The 25,939-nt window shown below is 37.8% G+C and overlaps 1 protein-coding gene across 1 annotated transcript; it reads right to left on the bottom strand.

Moving 5' to 3' along the window:
* Positions 1 to 795: 795 nt before the first annotated feature.
* On the bottom strand, positions 796 to 25,600 carry Mlh1 (DNA mismatch repair ATPase Mlh1). Its single transcript, XM_071594871.1, has 11 exons — positions 25,284 to 25,600; positions 24,940 to 25,203; positions 24,565 to 24,861; positions 23,801 to 23,934; positions 22,612 to 22,838; positions 19,886 to 20,166; positions 17,743 to 17,916; positions 15,456 to 15,519; positions 10,348 to 10,549; positions 8,927 to 9,159; positions 796 to 1,795 (listed from the first exon to the last, which is right to left on the bottom strand). The coding sequence occupies exons 1-11, from the start codon at positions 25,394 to 25,396 to the stop codon at positions 1,583 to 1,585; spliced, it is 2,202 nt and encodes a 733-aa protein (XP_071450972.1). The 5' UTR covers positions 25,397 to 25,600; the 3' UTR covers positions 796 to 1,582.
* Between the last annotated feature and the right edge of the window lie 339 nt (positions 25,601 to 25,939).

A 25,939-nucleotide genomic window follows, 5' to 3' on the forward strand; every position in this document is an offset into this window, starting at 1 on the left:
TCAGAGTGTAAAAATCATTTGCCTTGACTGGGATTCAAACCCGGATCCCTCGATGTCCGGTCAAATGCTGGTCTGATCTTGGTTCGTATCCCGGTCAAGGCGAATGATTTTTACACTGGAATTGTTGCATTGGAATGCATATTAGCAGATGACTCGGTTAAAAATCACTGGTGCGGCATCTCCCGCAGTTTCTTTGGAAGCTTAATTGAAGTTTTACATTATGGTGGAAACTTGTACGAAATAAAGGTGGGCATTTATTTGATTATGCATTTTATCACAAAGAAGAGGGACTAGCAATGGATTCATCACCTTGTTTAGCTGATAATTTCATTTTACATCAATATTTTTTATTCCAAGGAGAACCCTCAAAAATAAGACTTTTACTTGTTTGATAGATAAATAATGTTACTAGATAAGCATTCAACAATGAGCCGCTAATTTTTAAAGTTTCCTCACTGCTCGTGGTTATAAAATGAACCATGGACATGGATTCTGAGGGAAAACCAAGCTTCCTAGCCTGATAGATTGGAATATCAGTAATAAAATACCTTATGCCCAGAGAACCAGCATACATTGACCAAGTGATGTACTGTAATCTGATTCATGCCTCAATGTCCCCTAAAGTTACATTTAGAAGGATTGTACCGAGGCAAGCAACCTGGGAAAATCTGAAAATGTTGATGAAGATGACTTAATAGATAAAATCTTGGGAACGCAATTTGAAATGGCTTTGGAAAGACTTGGATATGAAACTTATCACCTGGGAAGGTGATTCTGGGGAGAAATGAATGAAATTTTTGCATTGAGCATTGCCTCATTTAGATATGAAGTGACAACATGGGTTATGTACAAAAATAAAATATTATTATTTACATGTTTTCAGGCTGAAAAAATTGCCTCCAGCAGTCACACAAAAGGTCTATTATCTAAATATTTTCACACATCCAAATATAGCCACAACATGAGATGTACTTTCCTGGTCATGGCAATGGTAAGCATTTTGCAAAAACCATCACATCTATTAAGAGGGAAGAGCGTTCACAAAAGGCAAGATAGCTTCCGAGAGGTTGCCCGGTACACCATCGTTTCTACAAGTTCTCTCTCACTTTGTCACTAACACTGGAGACATTTACGATCATAGTTATGTGAAGTAGTAATATAAGGTACTTCCTTAAAGTGGCTACTTGATTGCATTCATATTTCAACTGGCTACCAATGAAACTGCTATTATTTTAATGTTGAAGGCCTGGGTGAAAATATCAGCTCCATGATGGCAATACATCTATTGTTCCACCAGACAGAAAATAATTTGAGATTGATGGAATATGGATAAAAGAGTCATCTTGTGGCCATAGCTCCAATAAAATTTACAGATTGATTCACTTTGATAGTGCATCTTTTTAAATGAACATTAAATATACTCTAATTATGTACTGCCATGACTACATATGTAAATGGATTCTGGTGGCAGTCTTTTCCTCTAAACACATGTAGGCAATACAGACAAACTTGCACGTACGTGGCAATGACTGGTGAAATGCCTGAGCACAATGGATGGGTGGGAGAGGTGCGCACGACTTGATCAGCACCTCTCAAACACCTTGTACAAGTCTGGAAGATGTGCAACCTGCAACACGGTGCCGTCTTTTGAGAAGTGCTTTGGGGGCAACAGCGTCTTGCGCAAAGATGAGTAGATGTCGTGCTCCACAATGTGCCTCCATGTCTTGGACCTGCCACCAGATGTCCTCTCATCTTGCGCAATGCTCCTCTCATCTCTGACCTCTCCCCCTGCACTCTGAGGGAGACAAGAGGAAAGGCACCCAGTCAGTCACTGAACACAAAGCCCTTGTCATACACATCACTGATCCCTTCAAGTGGTCCATTGGCTGGGAAGAATATACATAAAACCACTCAAATAGGCTGGTATTCAACAATAAGCGCAGAAGTTTACGCAATGTGAATGAAGCTCATTGTTTCCTGATGGGAATTAACTGACAACCAATAATATATAAGTATATTTTTTACAAATATTTGAGGTTGATACTGATAAGGAAATCCACTGTAATGCACGTAGGAAGAGTCAGTCCGGATGATGCTGCAGTTCAGTGAAACTAAGTTGAGAGCAATAGTCTTTCCAGTGAAAACCCAAATCTTTTTGATTGTTCCTGCATACATATTTTTTATTTATACATTACACAAAAATATCTAGTTTAGAGTGGTAATTGAACACAACAACATTCAAATTTGTAAAATTAATTCATCATAAGATGGCAAAAAATATACATATTCTATCTCCAAAACTCCTTAGTAACTCACAAATCAAATTAATCATTTCAGTTGTAACTTTGCAGTATTGTTCCACGATGAATACTGTCGAAATAAAACTTTGTAATTCCACGTTAAAATAAAGTGTAATGGGACTCAGGTTTCACTATGGTGCAGCACCATCAGGCAAAGAAATTAAACCCATACAGGTACGTGTGTGTGTGTATGTATATATATATATATACATATATATATATATACATATATACATACATACATACACACATATATATATATATATACTAGCTGAATACCCGGCTTTGCACGGGTTAGGGAGAAACAGTAATATAAATAAACTACATAAATAAAAACAACAAATTATAAAGTACAATAATACACTACTTCATACAAATTTAAGAATCTTTTTTATTTAACACCTGTTTATAAACTACATTTTTTGTTTCATATCCAGGAGAAAGAATATATAAATTTTTAGGCGAACCTACTCTGGAGCAAGCAACATAAAGTTGCCCGTGGCTAAAACATGGCGATCTTAGATCAACACCACAAAACTTTAAAGACTGTCCCTGTGATTTATTAATGGTAATTGAAAAAGCTAGCCGGACTGGAAACTATAATCTTTTAAAGTTGAAGGGAAGATCAGTTGGGATTAGAGGTATCCGTGGAATAAAATTTATTTCACCTTTTCCTTTTCGAGTTAAAATGACTGCCTGGATTATATTTTTCATCAATTTTGTCACACACAATCGTGTCCCATTGCAGAGTTTTGGTGGATCTAAATTTCGCAATAAAATGATTGGAGATCCTACTTTAAGTATAAGGCGATGTTGTGGCAATCCAGCTGGATCAAGTGAATTTAGGAATTCCGTTGGATAATTGACGGCTTCGTCAGCATCCACTACGGTATCAACCGATTTATATTCAATCACGTCTCCTGGCAGCATGGCTAGTATCTTCTTGTTAATTTCATTAACATCATCGTTCTTAGGAGCAAGAATGGCTCTTTCTCGAAACCATTCTAAATTTTTATAATTTTGATTAACGTTAGGATAGACTGCTCGTATCATGTCGCGGACAGTTTTCACCGATACACATAAATTTGATGACAATTTTATCATACCAGATGCTTCAATAACTAATCTATCTTCTCCAATCTCCAAAAGTTTATTTGCAAAATTTTGAGCATTCCCATCTCTTAAGAGGATTCGCATGTTTTGTTTAAGGCTAATTTCTTGGACATGATTCCATAGAACAGAATGTTTTAAACAGGCATAAATTTCATCGGCTGGAGTCAATTTTGGAATGACAGGCAGAGTTAAGTCTCCACACAGGAGTACCAGAGCTCCTACCATTAAACTGCAGTTTCCTCTAAGATCTTGAAGTGTTGCGTTGAGGGCCTCAAGAGATTTTTTATGAGCCATCGTACACTCATCCCATACTATCAATTTACATTCTATAAGAACTTGTGCCTGGCCGCTTGTTTTATTTATATGACATGTGGGATTTTCTTGTCGGGAAATATTATGTGGCAACTTAAGGGCAGAGTGGGCTGTTCTTCCTCCTTCCATTAATGTCGCTGCAATACCTGAAGATGCAACGGCTAGAGCAATTTCTCCATGAACCCTGATTTCAGCGAGAACTAAATTAATTAAAAATGTTTTTCCCGTGCCACCAGCAGCATCAAGAAAAATGATACCTCCTTCTTGTTTATCTACTTGATCCATTATTGTTCGTACGCGAATTTCTGATCTTCATTAAGAAGTGGCTTTTTATCCTCGATATATGCTTCTAAGTCTAAGACATTGTAGCTAGTTTCACGTATATAATCTGGATAAAATACACCCTGTTGATCTTGTACAGGTGCAAAAAGACCGAGTTCCACTAAAGTCTTGTTAACCATGGTGATACACTTTTCCTCCAAAATAATCAAAGTTTTATTAAAAATGTCGGAGTTAAACGTAATATCCAATGTAGGATTTTCACTTCGAACTTTAGCCAGTATATCCTCACTCATTGATTCTTTATATTTTTCCCATAATGTTTTTGGGTTAGATAGATTACAGGAGGTTATTATGATGGCAAACAAAATTCGGATTTGTCCTGGAAGAGAAATCAAACTGGCCTCTCGCAATGAGTCATCCCAGTGTTGATCTCCTTCTAGCAACCCTAAATTCTGGCAAGCTTCTCTGAATGTCTCACATATTTCTCCGTTTACCGTTCTTAATTCTGCAAATGAGCGAGGTCCTCTAATGGTATGTAGAAGCATTCTTAAAAAATAACATTCGGCGTTGTTAGGATGGACTGTGTAGACTCTGCTCAATGCATCACATGAATAAATATTATTCTCAGGATCAAAGTTGCCCATTTTTCTTCTACAAAAGACTTTCCTTGATGTATTCCACGTATAATATCTCGGCAATTCTGAATACAATAGTGTTCCTGCAAAGGTATCCTGCTGGCATAGTTGGAAAAATGCTGTTTCTATGACAGCAAAAAAGTAAACAAATTACATACATACAAACAAACACTCTCCTTTATATATATAGATATATACATATATACATACATATATATATATGTGTGTGTATATATATGTATGAGTATATATATACATATATTTGTGTATATATATATATATATATATATATATATATATATATATATATATATATATATATATATATATATATATATATATATATGTGTATATATATATATGTGTGTGTGTGTATATATATATATATATATATGTGTATATATATATACACATATATATAAATATATATATATATATATATATATATATATATATATATATATATATATATATATATATATATATATATATATACATACATATATAATATAAACACATATGTATACACATTCACATGGAAAGGGATAGGGACACATACAAAGGGCAATCACAGGAGAGGTGGGGAATTGAGCAGATCACAAGCGCAAAAATATTTTCTTGACCGGGACTAGAACACCAGATCTTTCGACTTACTGGGCCGATGCTCCAGCCACTTGAAGCTGTCAAGGAAACGTAATTTACACTAAAATCTGCTTAGGGAAGTTTAGGCAACCAACTGCCCATATTCTTCGGCCAGGAGATGGCGTTGGGGAGCTGTTTCACCCACCAAAGGAGAAAGGGTAGTAAGCAAAGCAATCATACAATGTCATAAAGGAACGGTACGTTTTGTGGCACACAAAGCCAGAAGAAGGAGACGAGCCACATTGGCCAAATACACAATTCAAGCATGAAAACCCACCATACGGCAAACATATACTCATTCACATGGAAATAGATATAAGGGATAGGGACACATGAAGGACGAACACATGTTTGCACTTGAGATCTGCTCGATTCCACCTTCCCCACCTCTTTGGTGTCACATCTATTTCCATTTGAATGAGTATATATATCTGCATATATATGGTGACATCGAATATGCATATCCGATGTCAACAGAAAATCGTGAAAGAGAACTCTTAATAATGTAGCAAATTTCTATCAGTAACCAGTATCTGGTTGATCTGATAAATAGACTGTAGAGAAAAAATTGAACAAATACACCACGAGACAAATCTACGGCAGTTTTAAGGACCAAGCAGTACAGTGGAGGAAATAATCATAACTGGTTGTTGATATTTCCCTAAACTTGAGAAGGTATTTCTCAAATTTCGGTATTGTTACAGTTTAAAAATCAACGCAATTGCAGAACATCTTCCGTAATACAAAAGACAAAGTTGAAAAACTCCAAAAAAAGTGTGATCTCCAAATTGTATGGCTAAACAGTCTGTCTGATCCCAGAAATAACAAGGACAAAATCAAGTTATTTGCTATTGGGTTTGATGTTAACACCCAGAATATCAACTGTAAGACTAGGAAAACACCTAAGGTTACCGGAAATGAAAAGCTGGAAGATGGCACTCTTTGGTGGTACGTGCAGCAGTGATCACCCCAACGGTGCAGGAATTCATGGCACTGAAATTCAAGATGCAGCAAAAAATCTTGCCAAACACTTACATGTAGAGAACTTTACTGCAATAAGTGGTTGCTTATTGTGGTTTAGGAGGAGTTTTTGTGATATAAGTGTCTGGTGAAGTCATGAGTGCTGACAGTGATGTAATTACATGCACTGATGCCAGGGTGTGATGCACAATTCATGTCAAATATATGGTGTGAACGTAACAGACCTTTGCCAGAAAACTCCAGAGCTTTACGTAGTGAATCAAAGGCTCCTGGATGTAAATTCAGAAGGAAAAGGCTCTCTGGGCGCTCTGCGTACTATTGCAGACTGCAGGAACAATTGTTGCAATGGGTAAATTTCAACAACCCCAAGCACAGAGGGAAATGATGAATGGATTCCCTGTACTTTATAGGTGTTTGGCAAATGCATGTTTTATTGGAGTTATCACGATGGATCGGCTTCATGACCATTTTGTTGTCGGGTTGGTGAAATACATAGTAGATGTATTGGGAATTCCATAGGATGGGGTAAAATGCTTTCCATATAAGACCATCCTACCCTGAAATTGACAACAGTGTTTCATTAGGTTCTTGCATCAATTTCTTAAGGGTACAGTGAAATCAAAATAAAAAGATGTACACAGATGACATGACATAAGATGGTTCATAAATAAGTGTAAAAAAACCATTAACACAGTAATCAACCCGAAGGTTGGTTTAGTAGGTGATGGTAGAGTTCACCCAGTACTAAGCCCGACGGCGTGTGAAATTCTCACATCAGGGTAGGGGGGCCAGTTCCTTCCCCTGTGCCAGTTATGGTTTCCCAGGAAGATCTGGTTCCCGGAAAATCACATAGCTTGGGTTAAGCTGTAGGTGACCAGAGTGCCTTACCCAGGAATGGAACCTGGGCCCCTCTGGTCAGCAGTCCAACCCTCTACCCCCTGGACTACCGCGACCCACAAATAAGAATATGCTTGTACATCTTCCTTTGGAAAATCATCTTCTAAAGGCTGTCTCTCTCTCCATTGCCGTTCTTTTCAGTTCATCGTATGATGTTACTCTCATAGTACTTTTTACATCACCTATAAATTTCTTTCTTGGCCTTCCTCTTCCTTTTTTTCTCCTTTTATTTTCCCCTCCATTACATTTTCAGGAACTTGTCATGTCTCAGAACATGTTCAACAAATTTTATTTCTCTATTATTATCTCTATCATTAGATTCCTTTCCTCTTTTTATTTCTCTCAACACTTCCATGTTGCTTTTTTTGTCCGTTTATCTTGTTCTGTGTTCTATCCTCCTCCAAATCCACATTTCCATTACTTCCAACCAGAGCCTTTTCCCTCTTTCCCAATGTCCAACTTTTGCAACCCTGTAATAACGCACTCCATGTAAACGTTTTTGCAAAGGATTTTCTACTTTCCAATTTCATGTGTTTTTGATTCCAAAACGATTATTTTTATTCTCAAATGCCTTCTTCGCCAAGGCTATCCTTCTTTCCACCGCAGAGGTGAATCCATTGTGACTTGTAATCACACTCCCAAGGTGGCAGAACCCTTCTACTTGGCTTATCCTTGATACCCCTTAAGGTGGTTCTGTCCTGTCTCTAGGAACTATCATAGCTTTAGTTTTCTTAACATTTATTTTCAGTTTCCATTTTTCCAAAATGGAAAATGTTATAACATAATTCTTTTGTTTAGTTTTGGGACAGAAAATTCTGTGTGTCCAAATTACATACTTTGGTTTAAAAAATCAACTAAGTCTTCTGTCCGCCTGAAGAGACAGTTAGTCTCAATATTTTGAAAATGTAGCATCGAAGCAGCCACTCACTCACAACTTTTTCCTTTCCATTCAAATCATCCTTTTTCCACAAATGTGAGAAGGTGAGTATTTCCGCACATTTTCCTCAATGAGTGGCTACTCTGTCTATGCTCTTATAGTTCATTATACTTCAAGAGATCTTATGGTAATTTATTACGGGATCCTCTTCTTTCTAAAGTAGATTTATAAATGGCCAGTAAGGACTTTGCATAATAAATGTAATTTATTTCTCTGGTGACATCTTTCTATAACATTATAAAACTAAAACATATGAAGTGATAATATGAAATAATATAAATGTTAGACCTTTCAATCTGACATGATAGATTAGGGGCCAGGATCTATGTGACTTTAATTTGATAACCATTTACCATTGAGTAATAAAATTAAAGAGAGATTTCTCGTGTTTAAAAATACTTTTATTCTTTGCTTTATACCCTTTTTTGTATTCTATTGCTAAGCACGTCAAATTTCCAACACTGTGGCACTTTCACGAGTGCTATCCCACCATATTTAAATTACTCCCTAAAAACATCCACATTACTTCTCCCTCTCTTCTTTTTAACATGTATACCTACGAAACAAGGTCAAAACATTTTTACTTTGGCACATATTGACACAAATAGCGGGAAAACTGAAAACGAAATCATGTAAAAACAGGGGTTCCCATACTTTGGAATAATAGGAAATTACATGAGACCTGACAAAATTGTTGTAAACAGTGTGAAAACGTAAATTCCGACAATGCAAATATAGGGTTTAACTGTATTTTGCACAATGCCCGTTCTTGAAATGTCCTCTGCCATAATTACCATTATTATATTATTATTATGCATTTTTGTTACCTGTGATTCTCCGTCACTGCCATTCCTCTTCTCTGGGTCACCGGATTCATCCCCGTCATCGTCTTCGTTGTCACTGTCATTGTCAGGCAGGTGAGAGGCAAAGTTTAGGGCATAGAACTTGGCTGTCTCGCGGCAGAGCGTCTCAAAGCACATCTTCTCTTCCCCCCACTCCACCTCCGTCGCCAGCCGAAGCACCCACAGCGGCAAATCCTCCATCCTCGGGAAGAAACCGTCTGCAAGCAAAAGACTCCGTTTCAACGCTCCCGTCAGTGCCATTCGAGTTCAAGATGTCAGAGTCAATTACAGATGGCATGTGGATTTTTTTCATTCATTACGCATGTTCAAATTGAGTAGCTTCAGGCGTGATGTGGTGGAAGTCGAACATAATGAATAACTGATCGAAGCACTTTTCCACTTGATAAGTCAAGTTGAAAACTGTCGCGATCAATTATTCAAAACATTTGTCAGAGAAGATAATTAAATCATAAACAGCCACCTATTTAGATGAGCAAATAAAATAATCTCAAACCAGAAATGTTCATCATTGGGAAAATATAGAGACCTAAATAATAAATTATACAGTTACACATTACACTCAGCCAAAGGTCATACCTGTGCTAAGTTGCATTGGCCTACATGCCCCACGCAATGCCACAACATATCACTAGTAGCATTCTTAAGACACTCCTTTCACAATCTTTCAACTGAATACCCACTGCCAAATACCCTAGCAGCAACTCGTTAGCATATTTAAGATCCATAATCCTTGAGTTATAGTGTAGCATGGAATCAACATGTCTTTGCTCAAATATTAATATCATGTAAATGTGCCTCTGAAAAGTTTACTAATCATCGAGTTACTTTCATCCCGACCCGAGACTTGAACTATTTCCACCATCAACCACCTCTGGCCATCATGATTAGTGCCGTTCACTATTTGCCCGGCTAAGAGTGATGATGGTCTTTAACATACAATTAACCATACATTAACCATTCATGTAAAAGATAATGAATATAACTATGCATTAAGAGGCAATATACAAAGCCATAATACAAGCTCCAGAAATATATTTGACATTATCCAATGCAGACTGTCCAAAACATTCAACTAATCGGATAACCTTGCCTTAAAATTTTAGAACAAACTTCCCCATACTACAAGACAGACTAGCTATAATAGGTTCAAAATTGTAATTGAGGATTGGTTGATTTCAAACCCCTTGTATTCTTTAAGTAGACATTTGGAACTGGAAGAGCAAAATTATAATACACGAGTATCTCTTCACCAGGGTAATGAATGCATGTATTTATTTTCTTTTCATGACATCTATACTGGCAAATGCCGCAAGTCTTTGATGTTGAATAAAGATTGTAAAGGTTAAAGATTATCATAATTAGAGAAACTGAATCTCTGCTCTCACCAATCAGGATGGGGATACCCTGGAGAAGGGCACCGTCAGGGTCGATGCTGATGGAGAAGTAGTCAAGCAGCATGGCGGACTTGGAGGAGAGGAAGCAAGAGATGAACTCAGCCAGAGACGTCTGTGAGCCATCCGCCTCTGTCCACCCTGATGACTTGCTCTGGATCGCCATGAGCCCCAGGTCGTAGAGGGGAACCGGCTCCTGGCAACCAAGAGCATGGATTGATGACGGCCAAGGGTGGGGCTGTGAGTGGGATGATACTCACTACTGTACCACTCTCTCACAGAACAACAATTAATTAATCATGAGAATTATGAAAAGGGTAAATAATGAGCATGATGACAAGACATATGGAGGACTTTGTACGTCCAATGATTTTATTTTTAATTGACCCAGAATCAGGAGAAAAAAAATGAACGCCAACTGGCTGGATATTCCCAAGTGTCAAGTGGAGTAAGGTACATCAAAAACGCTAATTCCAAATATGACTCTTCATTGTTGATTCAAGGGGTGCAGATTAATGAACAATGGCGAATGTCATTCCCAATGTTCCACAGTTCTCTGGAAAGGGAGTTTCCTGTAAATAGCTGCAAGGACCTATTACGCCTAAATACTATTTCACTTTTCATTACTATATAATCAAAGCATTTCAGCTGTAGCAGTTGTTAAGTCTTGGCTAGGTTGTATAATATTTATAATTGATAAATGATTCTTTAATGTCTAATATTCAGCCTCAAGTTAAATCAGTTGTGGGAAAGAAACACACATATCTCAAGGAGTAAAATATATTTGTCTTTTAAAATAAAATAATAGTAATTAGCTTCCATGTGATTTAAATCAAAACATTTGGAATATTAATTTCTTATTCATCAAACAAAAGACAAGGGCATTCAAAAAGATTTTTTTTCTTTCGCTTTCCAGTTTTTAATTCATTAGCAGGAAACAGTCATAAATAATACATTTTGGAAAATGTTTAAATTGTTGAGCACACAGACTTTTGGAGTATATGTTGATGGTGGCACAACTGCTGAAATGTAAAATATCTCTGTATCTTAATCGTGCTTGTCTATGATTTAATAGTGTCTCCAATATTAACTGTAAATATGGACAACTAGTTACTATTTTGGCAGTCTTGCCATGCATCCCCCACAATCAACACGGCACCCTCCCTCCCAGCATCTGCCAAAACCTCTTCTGCCCAGTCACCATGCCAACATTTTTATAAACCTCATCTTTCATCAAATTACTAGCGACTAATTTCTAAATTCCCTTAATCCTCCAAGTAGGCAGGAAAAATGGTTGGAGGAGGTATTGACCGGCAGCGGGATGTTGAAGACTGTAATTGAGGGGAGAATGTTAGGTAAACGTAAAGGAAAGGGAAGGAACAGGATAGGGATGTTGGACCAGATGTAGGGAGGAAGGAAGTACTCAGAGATGAAGAGGGACCTGATATAGAGTAGGATGCTGGATTTTGTGTTTGATTTGGAGTCACAAAATATTTATTTGGTACTTTTGCCCATCCAAAAACCTACCACAACCGGTAGGTTACATAATAATAAAAATCCTCCAAGTACCTCATATTATCATTTCACAAATTACCACTATCAACAATCCTCTCGTTTACCCCCCTCCCATCTCCCTCATCTCACCCGAGAGCACTATTACTTACACTTCTGAGGAAGACTGTCAAAACATCAAGCGGTGTGTCCTGTTTTCTGTTTCATGTTTAACATTAACTCTTTTTCATACAAAGTAACATGGTTGTTATTGCAATGTTTGCACTAAGCAAATGCACACATTGAGTGCTCACAGTGGTGTAGGCATGCAGCGAGTAAAATCATCACTAATAATCTTTTCCCATACGACTATAAAAAATAAAATCCCACTTCTTTACATGTACTCTGAAATTTTATAGCAAAAGCTCAACGGGTATTTGCTACAAGTCCACTGCATATTAGCACTAAGACTCTTTTAGGACTTCTAGGACATTTTACATTTCCATGTCAACTAAAGTGTATATTTGTCCAACCATTAAAAGTCTCCGCATCCATCCTTATTTTCAGCAGTTCTCTGATGATTCTAGGAAAATAGCAATATTCCCACACCCACACGCTTGCCAAGTCGAATTCTTTGCAGTGCCCTGGTTCAGATGACCTGGCGATTGGTGAGAGGCAGAATTGTTTATTTGATGATGATGCCATTCATTATTTTCACTTTGATGTCGCCTGCATTGCTCCCCCATTGATTGGCAAATGTGAGATTTACAACAAGTGCACTAGATTTCACATACTCCTTCAAAAGATGAAAAGTTTATAATAAGCTTTGAGATGTGGTCGCGACAAAGGATATAGAGGATAAGTGGGACTAACTAACTTGACAATGACAGAGGAGGCACTGAAAAAGACTGGAGAGGAATGAGGTGTATCAACGGGTGAAAGAACAAGGAAGAAAGGCTGAGTGAGATATATCTTAAGGGTGGGCTTCATGCAGAATATTAGGAAAGATTAATGGAAAGAGATGAAGAAGAAAATTCAATAATGAATGCAATTCTGATGGATGCAGAGAGAGAGGAAGAGTATACGAATCCTGGTACCAGGAAGCTCAACATTGTAATGTCTGGGGGCATCAATTCTGCCTCAATGTATTTTAGTGTATGGATGTAATTATAAATTTTATGGCTAATATATACGATAATGGGTTGAATGGAAGAAGGGACCATTTGGTCTCAATTTTGCCCAAATAAAGATCTCTATTCATCTATCCATCAATGCCATTGAGACCCGTCCCAGCACATCCACTCAACCATGATGATTTTCCAGAGTTTCTGGACACACAAATCACTGTCCACAACTTAAACATCAAAATGTCATTAAGAATACAAAGTAACTTTCCACTGTCCTTTATTAGCGTACAACCGGTTTCAACGCTCAAGTGTCATCTGATCTGAGCGTTGAAACCGGTTGTACGCTAATAAAGAACAGTGGAAAGTTACTTTGTATTCTTAATTTCATTAAAATGAATTTCCACAAGGTTGAGCCAGAAAAAATTGAATCAAAATGTCATTCTAAACGTGTTTAAGATGTCAAAATACTGAATCAAGACACTGATATTTGGTTTTTCCTCTTAAAATTTATAAATTTACTACCTGAGACAAGTTGTGGGTGGCCAGGGCCTTTGTCTGTACTATCAAGGGTAATCCCAAAGTTGAGGCCCCCAATTTTTTTTAGAAATATAAAGAAACGTTTATTTTCAATCATTGACACATCACTTGAAAGCTTCAATGTTCCTCTATTTTTCCACGTGTGCCATTTCGGGTGATGGATTTTTGGAGGCTCTTTGGGCAGTTTTTGCACGCCCTCGTCTCGTCATAACAGCTCAATGCCATGTTGCTGAGGAAGCATTGGACCTCATCTTTCACCTCACCATTGCTGCTTGTTTTATGGGTAATGAAATCTGCACATTCCACTCCACACGCGAGACCAAACAGCCATCGCGTGAGTTTTGGCATTCCTTTCTACCCAAGCAGCGTAAATTATTACAAACACAGTCTGCTGACAAAATCCTGGCAGCTGTGCTTTGGGATTGAAGTGGGGTTTATCGACGAGCTTCATGGCTCCTCCTACCACAACAAATGCTTTAAGACACTGTAACCCTTTGGCTATGGCTCACTTTCATGAAAACTACTCCTAACAGCTGGTGTAAGGGGAGGGTGTCATGTCTCAGTAACTTTTATTAATCCCAAAATAATTTAAAAAATTCTAAATAATAAAAATAATCTAGATTCAATACTAATGTAATGGAAAATTTTATTAATTTATTCAGATGAGCATAATTTCAATCATTACCATTCAAAGCAATATACCTTGCGAACATACTAGGTATGTTCACAGCAGCGACAGGGTTTAACAACTAAGATGAAACCAGAGAAGAGGAACACTGCGCAAGGTGTAAGCCTTCTCTATGCCAATGCTCGCCTTACTTAACCCATCAAACCAACACTCTCCTGTAGCGATTTGGATGGGATATCACCACCCACTCATACCATAGTTCAGACTTGGCATCCAGTGACTACCACTTCTTCCTCAAGAAGATTTGGCTTGAAGCAGCTCCAGCAATGATGATGAAGTGATAGAGGTGGTCCAATGCTTTCTCAATGGCATGGTGCCAATATGGTATCTCGTATGCCCATGGTATGACGTGGACATACAAGATCCCATTGCCACCTTCCTCAAACTTCCCCAGCACATACACAAATGCATAAACCAAATATGGAGATCATGTATCAAAATATAAGAATGTACAAGCTTTAAAATAATGCAACAATTACAGAAAACAAACGTTTCTTTCTATTTCTAAAAAAATTTTGAGACCTTAATTTTGGGATAACACTGATATTATAAGATTCATTGGTGTGCTAGAACTGAATTCTATAAAACAACAGCTTACTAATTAAATGTGTTGCACAATAAATTTAAGAATGTTTAACACGTATTTCATCATATAAAACGTATCTATCAGTCACCAACAAATCAATTCAATTCTTTAGCCGAACTAACCTGGGCTAACCTCATCAATGTAACATAGTGAATATGGCAACAGGATGATCAGCTTCTTGGTCAGCATAGCTTCTGCATTTTTGGGTGGATAGGAGTTTACGGGAGAAGAGCTGACCCCTACCCTTTGCGTCCATGGGTAGGGGTCAGCATTTGAGTCTCATTTCATAGATGAGCACCTTCCATGGATGGGGAAAATGTAGAGGAGGTGGGAGGGGAATGAGAACTAGGAGGGCAGACTGGTCGCAACCCTCTGCGGTAGGCAGCACCGGCATCTCCCGAGTAGACGGGCCAACATCAAACCTAACTGAGACACTGCTGCACCCTCTCTGATAAGTGACATTTCCGTGGATTCACCCTTTTGACCATGCAGGCTGCACCAGAGTGATTGGGGAGGCACTGCCCAAGTCTTTCCATACACAGCATGATCTACGGACGTGCACAAGGCCACCTTCACTGATCAAACTAGCCTTCGAAGTCACTTGGGCACCTACTTTAATTCTGAATTTTCAATCACCTCGAGTAAAACACAATTACAGAACTTAAATACTCACAGAAAATTTGATCATGCCAAAGTTCCCAAACTGGTACATCATTATCTGGTAGAAGAGTTCCTCACTGCAATTGAATGGAAAGAACTGATTCATGGTCTAGGATTTACATTTCCAATATGAATATATTTACTTAAAAAAACCATAAACACAGTTATCAACCCGATGGTCGGTTTGGTAGGTGATGGTAGAGTTCACCCAGTACTAAGCCTGACGGCACATGAAAATATGCCACAATGTTTTTCATATGCTTTCAAAAAATACAAATCAGTTGTTTTAACTTCCTGCTAATTAACAATTTTATTGCTGTGAAGTTTATAATAAACCATATGTATTATAACCACATCGCTCAGATCTGACTTAATTTGAGGATAGGAACAGTAGACCAACCAAGTAATCTCCCATGTGCCAATAATAATAATAATATACTTTATTCATCTTATAATCATATTCACATATGGTAGATGTCATCATAATGGCATGGGAGACTGCATGGTTTTCAGTATGGATAAAACAAAATAGGTCAAATCCATGATTTGGTCCAGGATATCATTTGTTTCAGAATCATTCCTCAGATATTATACTATTAAATGTTTGCATAATTGAAAAGTTTTGTGAGCAAATAATATAGGTTTTGCATTTTTGTACTCCCTTGATCACAAGAGGTAACTCCATTTCCCCAGTACATTAACTTCTTTTTCTTTAATGATAGGCTATGTAAAATAAAATTGAAGATAAATGACACTAACAGTGGTAGCATCTTGGACTTGTTTTTGGTACATCAAGCCATGCACACATTGTGCAGTGGAAAACAGCTCATAGCAAGATCAGCACCAATCACACCACTCCCACTTAGAGTCCAAGGACTTGATCCTTCCCTGACCTTTTCTAATCATTCAGGTGATTGGTTATATTGGGTGAAGTCAATGTCACCACGACATTCACAATGAGGTGTTCTTTTGGTGGAAGGCACACAACAGACCTTATAATTGCTTAAATAATGGAGTGAACAAGAAACATTGTCCATGAAATTGAGATCTCATACAGTTGTGCCAACATGGGAGAAAATAATTCATCTGAGCATTGATGCCATCAATGGATGAGGTCAAGAGGTTTTCAGGCTGCCCTCATCTCTCCTGGGTCAAGGCAGTACATATGATCCCAGTTGTCGATGACCAATTCTTGTTTTCCCACTCCATCATGCTTGGGTCAAAGTCATTTTCATTCCTCATCATTTCAGACAAGTCTATTTTAAAAAGGCTGATGTACATGAGTAACTGTTTTAGAATAGGAAAATTTGTTATTCCAGCACATAATGATGCAAATGTGGGGAAAAATAAAAACGAAATCATATAAATACATGGGGTTCCACATGCATACATCGGAAAATAGGAAATCGTATGGGATGTGAGAAAATGTTGTAAATTGCTGGTAAATTTACATTCCCATAATTCAAAAATGGAATTTGGAATGGAACTTCAATTTATCTGCCGGTGCATTCTTAATAGTTGGAAGGGATAAATTGAGCTTCTTATGGCCTCTTTTAGCCTTTTACAGCTCAAGGAATATTTTTTAATATAATCAGTCTACTCTGATTTTGCTTTTGTTTTTTCTGTTACAAATAGCATTTTAGATCACATAAAATAATGTCCTAGTTATTGATGGTCCTCGGTTGTTCGTGAAGGGGTCCTTTGACAGTGACCTCTTGTTCCATTGTGCCAACCTGCCCACCGCATGCAGACAGGAGACAAGAGCACCACCATCAAAGATGTAGAAGTCACTAAATGTACCCAATTTCCAAGCTGGGCCCAACATTGCTTAATTTCGGTGATCTAATGGGAGCCGGAGCACCAATGTGGCTATGCCCAATGACTGAGCTCATTTAAACATTACTATAAATTATAATACTGACTTATATTGCTTTAAAAAAGTCAAAATAAAATTAAAACATTAAAAATAAAGCAGAAGATGGAAATGATTAGATGAAAATGTTAATATAGGAAACCTTATATGTGAAGTTAAAATAGTTCAAATTTTTCTGTGATACGCATTAAAATCCTAATAACCTTTTCTTCCACCCGATAGTAGAAACACATGATCATTGCTTATATTATTTGTTATAATCCTGTCACATATTTAATTCATATGGCATGAAAATTCACCTTGGAAACATTTTTCCCCAACCTTGATTTCACAAATGTTTTCCCAACGTCCCCTCAGACCTCGCTCTGCTTCTCATGGTGCGAGAACTCAACTGAATGGGGCAGTGGAAGGTGACGGAACCACTCACCACAGCTTCGACGTGTTGCAGAGGTAGAGACTCGTGTGGTGCTGCACCAATGCCTTGTCCCGAGACACACAGCCGACAAACGAGTGGTCCTTCAACAGCCCCCTTAGTCCAGAGTGGCAACTGTCCTCAATTGCCTTCCGGAGCGTGAGAATGCTGTACAGGTTGACCTCCTTCCTGGGAAACAACAGCACAACGACAAATAAAAAGAGACACATGGGCATAGGAAGGCACGAATTTAATCTTCAATTTCCCTGAAGTAGTAGTAGTAATAAGGGGAGGCGACCGACAGCTAAGGTCATTTGCGCCATTAGGGATGGATGGGAAAGGATGAAGGGTGGAGAGAAACCCGGCGTCGGCATTAGCCTACTCTTTAACGAAAGGCGCCAAGGGGTCCGCAGCTTAACGTCCCATCCGACGGACGGCGTACTCACTCAAAGTGCCCTCCACAAAGCACCTCAAGTAGGGATCGAGATACCACTGAAAAATATTCAACACCGCCGGGATTCGAACCCGTGCCCTCTGGATGGGAAGCCAGTACGTTAGCCCCCGCACCATCTTGATCCCCCAATTTCCCTGAAGTTTCTCAGTTTTCAACGCAAACACTTCACAGACAAGACACCCTATTGCAACAGTACAAGAAAAAATAACGTCTTTAGAATTCTGTGGAAAAATAACACCTCTTTCATTGATCCACCAAATGGAGCAATTTGCGTAAGTGCCTTTGGAGCCATAAGTATAGGCACACTTTGGGAATGAGAAGAAGGAGAGGAATAAGACAGACATAGTGGTAAGACTAGGATCCTATTTTCCCCCAACAATGATGCATTACGAGAAAATCAATAGACAGTGTGGAAGGAGGAAGAAGAGGAATGAGCTTGTTAAGATATGAGCAGAATGCATTGTATTTGTTCACGAAGACATTACGAAATTAGAGACTGAAATGAAAATTTTGTTCAGACCCAGGGTTGGCAAATCCCTTATGCCAAATTTTCCGGTGCATAAAATAGCAATTTCGTCAAAAAAGTTAACAGAAAATCATCCCGCATCTTATGTGATGGCTAAGGTCAGCATTTATTTTTAACCAATAAGCCCAGAGTGTCCCATGTTTTCAGAGAAGAGCACTTCAACTATCTTTCCTACAAAATTCGGGACCATCTCATATGCCCATGATCCTTTAAGTTAAGTTTTAAAGTGAATTAAAGTGAAAAATATCATTTCGATTTTTGGGACTATTTTTTGTATTTCCCACGTCATCAATGACACCACATGCCAGCAAATGAGTAAATTAAGAGAAATACAATAAAACCTATTAACTCAAACTGTGGGGCATACCTCTCCCCTTCCTGGAGCCAAACTGATAATTTCCAAGTAATCATTAGCCCTACTTTCCATTCTCTTATTGATGATCCCAAATACCTCTTTTCCTGCATATGAAATCAAATTTATTGCTCTCAAGTCCTCATCTGCTTCTCCCTCTTTTAAGAAAGGAACTAACACATTTGATGAAATTTTCAGGCCATATTCCTTCCTGAAAAATGCTACCATTTAGCCCATAAAATGTTTTTTTAAACCCTTGAGCAGTTCCAAGGGAATTTATCCATCACCCTTTATGCCTTCTTATCTCAAAATCAAGTATGCCTGATACTAAGCTATCCCCATCTGCATCATATTTCTCTTTCTATTTTTAAACTTGCTGGCCTAGTATCTTAACCATACATGTAGATCCTCTAAGCATTCTTCCCATCTCTCTCAAATGTCTCCTGGCACAACCAATGATTCTCATGCCGAATCCTATTAGTGTACATGGATTTTCCCTTCTTACTTCCAGATAGATCTTTCACCTTCAAGTACGATGACCCAATTTCACCCTTCCTTTGTAAACTCTTCATGTCCTCGCACTGAGCTACACCACAATTCCTTTGCCCAATTCATTTCCCACCTCAGTTCATCATTTATTTCCTCCTACCTGATTCTGTGTTTACATTCTTCCATTTCCTTCTCTTGTCTATCTTCCTAATGATCTTGTATACAATTTTCTTGTTTTTCTATAACACCCATCTCCCTGTCCTTGCATTAATGATTTTTTCCACTGTCTGGTGGAAAAAACTGTACACCAGAGTCATTTATGTGGATTGAAATGTACCAGCCACTCTTCTTTTCTCCAAGATCTCTCCCCTTGTCCTGTTCCTTGTCCCCTTCGGTCGCCTCGCTGTGACTCTCTGAGGCTTTCTTGTCCCTGGCCGGAGACTGCGATGCTGATTCGGAGGACAAGAATTTCTGCATCTTCTGCTGTGATGAATCTGTCCGCACCATTCTTGATGGGGCAACCTCTGAGGGACCGGCCGATCGATCCTCACTCGGCTTACGGCTCTCGGTGTCCTTGGTGATTGACGAAGGAGGCTTGAGGACTGTGGGCAAGCGTGCCTGTGATGTTAAGGGTCAAACATTATCATTTATCATTTAAGAATGAGACAGTGTCAACTCAAAGCGACACCTTCCCATGATGCACATAAATGTCATTGCTTGATTAGTGACTTTCAAAGAATAACCTTTTTATAAATATCATGAACAGAAGTGGTTTCACTTAACTGTGAAACAGTTACAAATACCAATTACAAATAATTACTATCTCCACTCATAAGAACAATGTGTTGTAAAATATCAATGCTGCATATCAGAAAACGATGGCATTCAATTGAGTGAGACTTGAAATTTCAACATCATTGCACAGATTTTCATATGTAGTAATATAAGTAGTGAGAAGGCATATTTGAATATGAAGGGTCATTTTTTTATGCTTAAATATTGGCATATTTCATCGGCTCATATTTGTAAGCTATATGATAGCAAATAGTCTTTCATAAATATTAAAGCTGGATACGGTACTACCTAACTAACAGAGACCAGTTTTGCTAAATCTATTACAGAACAAATTATACATCAGGCCTGTATAAATTACAACTGTAGCTCCCCCAAGAATGTGGGTGGTCCAATTTTGTTTATCATTTTTATAAATGATATATTACCAATGTATCAATACCAATGTTGAAGATATGTCTTTGGCTGAAGAAGAAAGATGAGGCATTTTATTCACTACATCTAAGACCAACAAGAAAGAAAGCTATTAGAATCATCACCAGGAAACCTCACAATGCTCCATCAAGGCCTATTTTCCGTGAATTAAATTTGCTACCACTCCCATGCATCTACATTATGTTTTTAATTCTATATATAAAAAATAACATCGGCAACTATTCTCTTAACTCTGCCTATCATCATCATTGCACCAGAGACAGGAATGACTTCCATTATGGGAATATAAGAACTAAAGCATTGAAATTAAGGCCCAATGAAATGGGCATCAGATTGTAAAACAAACTACCCAAAAGTATCAAGGATACAAAGGGAACTGCTGCATTCAGGCATAAATTAAAAAGATATCTACAGCGCAATATGTTTTACTCGGTTGATGAATATCTCAACAATATTCCCAACCAGTAAGTTCATACTTTAAGTTTCTAGCAATGGTCATGAGCTGATTCATATTAATGATCAATGATTTTTCTGAATTTGATATAGCATGTGCATGTTACAGCCAATGTTCATGGGTTTGTGCCAAACATTTATGTAACTATGAGCATCATTTCTTTTATGTATTTTAACGGAGCCTGTGTCTTTGCTCCTCATTTGACGTGCCTTATATCATGTACATACACCACCCACCTGGTATTTTTGTATTGTGATCTCTGGGCAAATAAAAAGTAATAATAATAATAATAATAATAATAATAATAATAACACATTAAATACCAAAGGCCAATTAAATACCATATCTCTAATTAGTAATAATGAGTGATCCAAATGAAATTATTTGAAATTGTACTATGAGGCATATTCGAAAAGTAATGGTCGTTTCTTAATATTTAAATATTGGTGGGTTGGGACAGAGTCGTACTCATTGGTTCTGAGGTCACCGAAGTTATGCATTGCTTTGTTTCTGGAGTCATTTGTCTGCCAGCGAGTTCAGACAACAAAATCTGCAAAAAGCATTGTCCCCACCAGTGGCGAAGGTCATGCTGTGATTTGATAAAACATATATTGAGTTCACATTTATAACGGTCTGAGATAGGGAGGGCAGGAGAAGCAGAGAAAATAACATTGGAAAATGTACGCGTTGCTCCCAAAGAATGATGGAAATAAAAAGGGCAGACAGAGTACCAAATGGTGAAGTACTTTTGAATGGTGGGTGGAGAGGGTGAACCTTATGGAGGGCAATTACAAGGGGAAGGAGACCAATGGGACACATAACACAGCACAGTAAATTAAACAATGAAGACCACCTTTAAAGGAAAGAGTGGGGAGGAACAACGATGGAAGGCCAAAGGATGAACTACGACAAGCAAGTGACAGGAGACACCAGCGGGTGAATACAGGAGTGAAGACAATGGCTGAGAGCAGAATAAGTTGGATTGTTCTCATTGGACCAACTCTTGGACCGATAACACGTAACAACAATAGGATTTTTGGAGAGGGTAAATGTCCAAGTATTAGTATCCCAAAGATTATTGTGATTTAGAACAATTGATTTTTCTACAATTTAGCACTATTGATTATATGATGCTTCAGAGGGCAAGAATGAGCCGCCAAGCAAGAAGTACTACATGAAAAATTCATTTTCTATGGAATGCTTTTTTTCTGAAAATAATATTATTAATGAAAATGGATTTCCACTTCAACCAATTGTCAAAATATATGCAGAATTAATTCTAAGATGGGCAATAGATTGATTCCCCATTTCTATGACAGATGCCCCGAAATTCACATACTGTCATTTAATGTCAGTGGCCTCCATGGTGCAGTGCACGATACCTGGGTGTAAAAGACCCGTGAAGTGTTGCAGTTGAGGAGGCGCATCTCAATGGCTTCTCGTATCTTCTCCGTTATTTCTTCCTCGTGCAGGAAGTGCACCTCATGCTTCGTTGGGTGAACGTTCACATCAACATTGTTTGGGTTGATTTCCAGACTCAGGTAAATGAAGGGATGACCACCCTTGGGCAAATAATTGCTGTAAGCCTGGTCCACAATCTTGCGGATGCCTACAAAGTCAAAAGAAATGGGGAAGATATGCCTACATGGAAATGGCTACCCAAGCTGCAAGCCAATTCTCCCCCTACAAGGTTAATTGCGCAAAGCATGACTCCAGCCTGATCAACCATGGGTGAAATTCAGCATAGAAACAACCTCAATCAACTAATGCATCCAAGCAACTTTTGGTCAATTCAGTCCTGGGTGTTGCAGATCCTTGCTGCCCAATTTCTAATTAAACCTTCATTCCATACACTCCATCCGTTTCACTCCCAGTTCCCTCTTCGACAAACTCATTTCAAAAGAACCAGGCAACTACTCTTCAGTATATTTCACCATTAGAATGGAAATTTTACTCTTCCTAAGAGGAGATGTTTTTGATGGAAAAACAAGGGAGTGACACAGATCGTCGGCTCTTATGGATGGACACATTTCCACTGCTTAAATAATTTGTGGCATGCTTGTTGAAAAATAATTTTGCACTCACCAAGATAGCCCATTGAAATGTTATTTAACTTGACAATGTGTTTCAAACAATTGATTGGTCTAAATAGTAAATGTCATATTTTTAATACATGCAGCATAGAAAACGAAATAATTCATCACTAACAACAGTATCCTGATATCATCATTACATCAATTTCATTTACTCAAGTTCAACATACCATATTTTTAACAAGAAGGTTTCGTTCAACTATCAGTAATTTGCGACTTCGCAAACATCTTAAATTCTGAATTGAGTAGTAATGAGATTTGAAAAAAAACAGCGATTTAAGATTTAATTATAGGTGTAGATAAAACTGAACAATTTATTTTAGGTACTATGTGTTCATTTTGAACAGTGTCATTGGCTCTGGAAAAGTTTATCCCAATATCCGAGATTGAAACCATTGGAGTTTGATATAAATGGGCTTTCATGGTTAGTTAATACCTTTATTTCATCCTTAAAATTACAAAATGAACACATACTTACCAACTGAATCCACTAAACGGTTGTTAATAAAAAGTAAAAATATAAGTTTCCTGGTAGAGTAATTGGCATTTGTAATTTGGCCATGAATCTTGAAACACAGTTGATCATTTTTCATTTCCAAATCAAGCAACTCCCTGTTGAAAAAATTGAGGACATTTCAGAGAGAACTTAGGTGCAACATAAAATTATTAAAAACTCCATTTGACAACAGTTCAAGAACTTCCACTTAATGAAGTTCCCACGACTAAAAATCCACTGCGCACATTAAAAATTATCCATTAAAAGAAGTTGTATCTACCCTCGATTGTTTCGGATTAACTAGAGTTAGTTTACACTGAAATCGCCCAGAATTTGAACGGATATTCCAGTAGGTACTCATAAATATTCTCCGTTGTCACGTTAATTTATTTGCTTTCTTTTTTACGATGAGAGAATTTTTACAATATATCTCAAGGTGGAATACAAAAGTCGCCAAAACTATATAGTAGAATGTGGTCATTCAATGTGGAGCGTGATGCTGAACCTTAATGAAATACTAAGAAGGTATATCTCGCCAGTTGCAGTCCATAAATCTTAGAACAAAGAAGAAATAAAATACTGTTAAACTACTTGCACCCGAAGAAGAAAATTTCAAGGGCGTTTTATGGCTCAAAGGAATCTCCCAACACTGTAACTGCACCGGCTCTTATTAAGTCACTTGACGGTTAACTTACTCAAGATTCTTACGGAAGCATGCTGTGAGAATACTTCATTCATTCTCTCACCTTGAAACACTATTCCCAAATATGGAACATATGTTATCCACACATGATGAATTGGGCTGGGTTCGAATGCAGGCTGAAGATTCTCCAATTTTCTTCAAAGAAAAGCCAACCTTTGAATTGTGCACAGCATAGCTTCCAACTACATCTGCTATTTTTGCATACTCTTCGTAAGTTGTTTTCAATGCTTTTCTTCGAGTACCCAAGTTGTAAAACAAATCCTCAACGATGATTTGAGTTCCTTGATTGCCTGCACAGGGCTTCGGTGGGGCCTTCATTTTGCCATCGAGATAGCTAACCCTGTTACAATAAAAAGGGACATATTAGCACAAGAATTACTGGTTGTAACAAATTGAAAAAACTCATTAAGATATGTACTTAAAAGCACACTGAGAATCGCCAGTTTTCGTTATGATAGTAAGGTGCGCTACGTGACTTATACTCGCCAGTCCTTCTCCTCTGAACCCGTAAGTGGCAATACTCGTCAAATCTTCAAACTTTCTGAGTTTACTGGTTGTAAATCGCTCACAAACTATTTCTAAATCTTCCTTTCTTATTCCGGAACCATTATCAACAATTTGCAATAATTTCATTCCACCATTTTTTGCGCTGATTTGGATGTTGGTCGCATTCGCATCCAGGCTATAAAATAATCAGAATATCACAGTAATGATGTGAATAACCAATAAAATAAGAAAATGTTACTTCTACCACATGCCAACCTATTTTCAAGCATTTCCTTCAGTGCGTTTGCTGGTCTCTGAATGACCTCGCCCGCTGCAATTCGGTTGACGACAGTGGGGTCCAATTTACGAATAGGATTTGGTAGAGCCATCTCAATATTAAGCCAATATGTACACCGAAAATTAATGTAGAGTTCACATATTTGACCAAGGGATACTAGGACGTATATTCTTTTTTAAGAAATCTAAACGTAGGAATCCCCTTGTCATAGGACGCTGTCAAACGAGTGTCATTTCAACTAATGTAGTAGTTTTAATTAAACAAATAATGTAAGATTATTCATAGACTACTACGATTATTTATTAACCACTTTTGAGCAAACAAAATTACACCGATACGTTTCCCGCTCCCTGCTTTACACGACTCTTTTGTTTAGTTGTTTCCATAGTTCAACTGTTATTAATTTCGGCCGTAAAATTTGTTACCGATCATAGAAAATTCGGGAACAAACCAGCACCTTGAAAATTGTAATGAAAGGAAAAAGTTGCGACAAAATGTATACAAACGAGCCACCAGAACAGGACCTAAGAGTACATAATTTATAGAAGTAGAATGTATGATATCAAATTCTCTATATTTTTTTATAAAAGGATAGTCCAGCACGATGATTTCCGAAAATAACTTGAAATTTGCA

This window comes from Hetaerina americana, unplaced genomic scaffold (genome assembly GCF_022747635.1).
Source record: "Hetaerina americana unplaced genomic scaffold, ioHetAmer1.1.p SCAF_7, whole genome shotgun sequence".
NCBI classification, from domain to species: Eukaryota; Metazoa; Arthropoda; class Insecta; order Odonata; family Calopterygidae; genus Hetaerina; species Hetaerina americana.

Bases quoted from the DNA above. Each gene is read 5' to 3' on its own strand.
- Mlh1 (XM_071594871.1), bottom strand. From the start codon at position 25,396: ATGGCTCTACCAAATCCTATTCGTAAATTGGACCCCACTGTCGTCAAC. The intron at 20,167-22,611 runs GTATCGTGCACT...TTAACATCACAG, and splicing joins CACGGGTCTTTTACACCCAG to GCACGCTTGCCCACAGTCCT. The intron at 1,796-8,926 runs GTAACAAAAATG...TGTCTCCCTCAG, and splicing joins GCAGTGACGGAGAATCACAG to AGTGCAGGGGGAGAGGTCAG.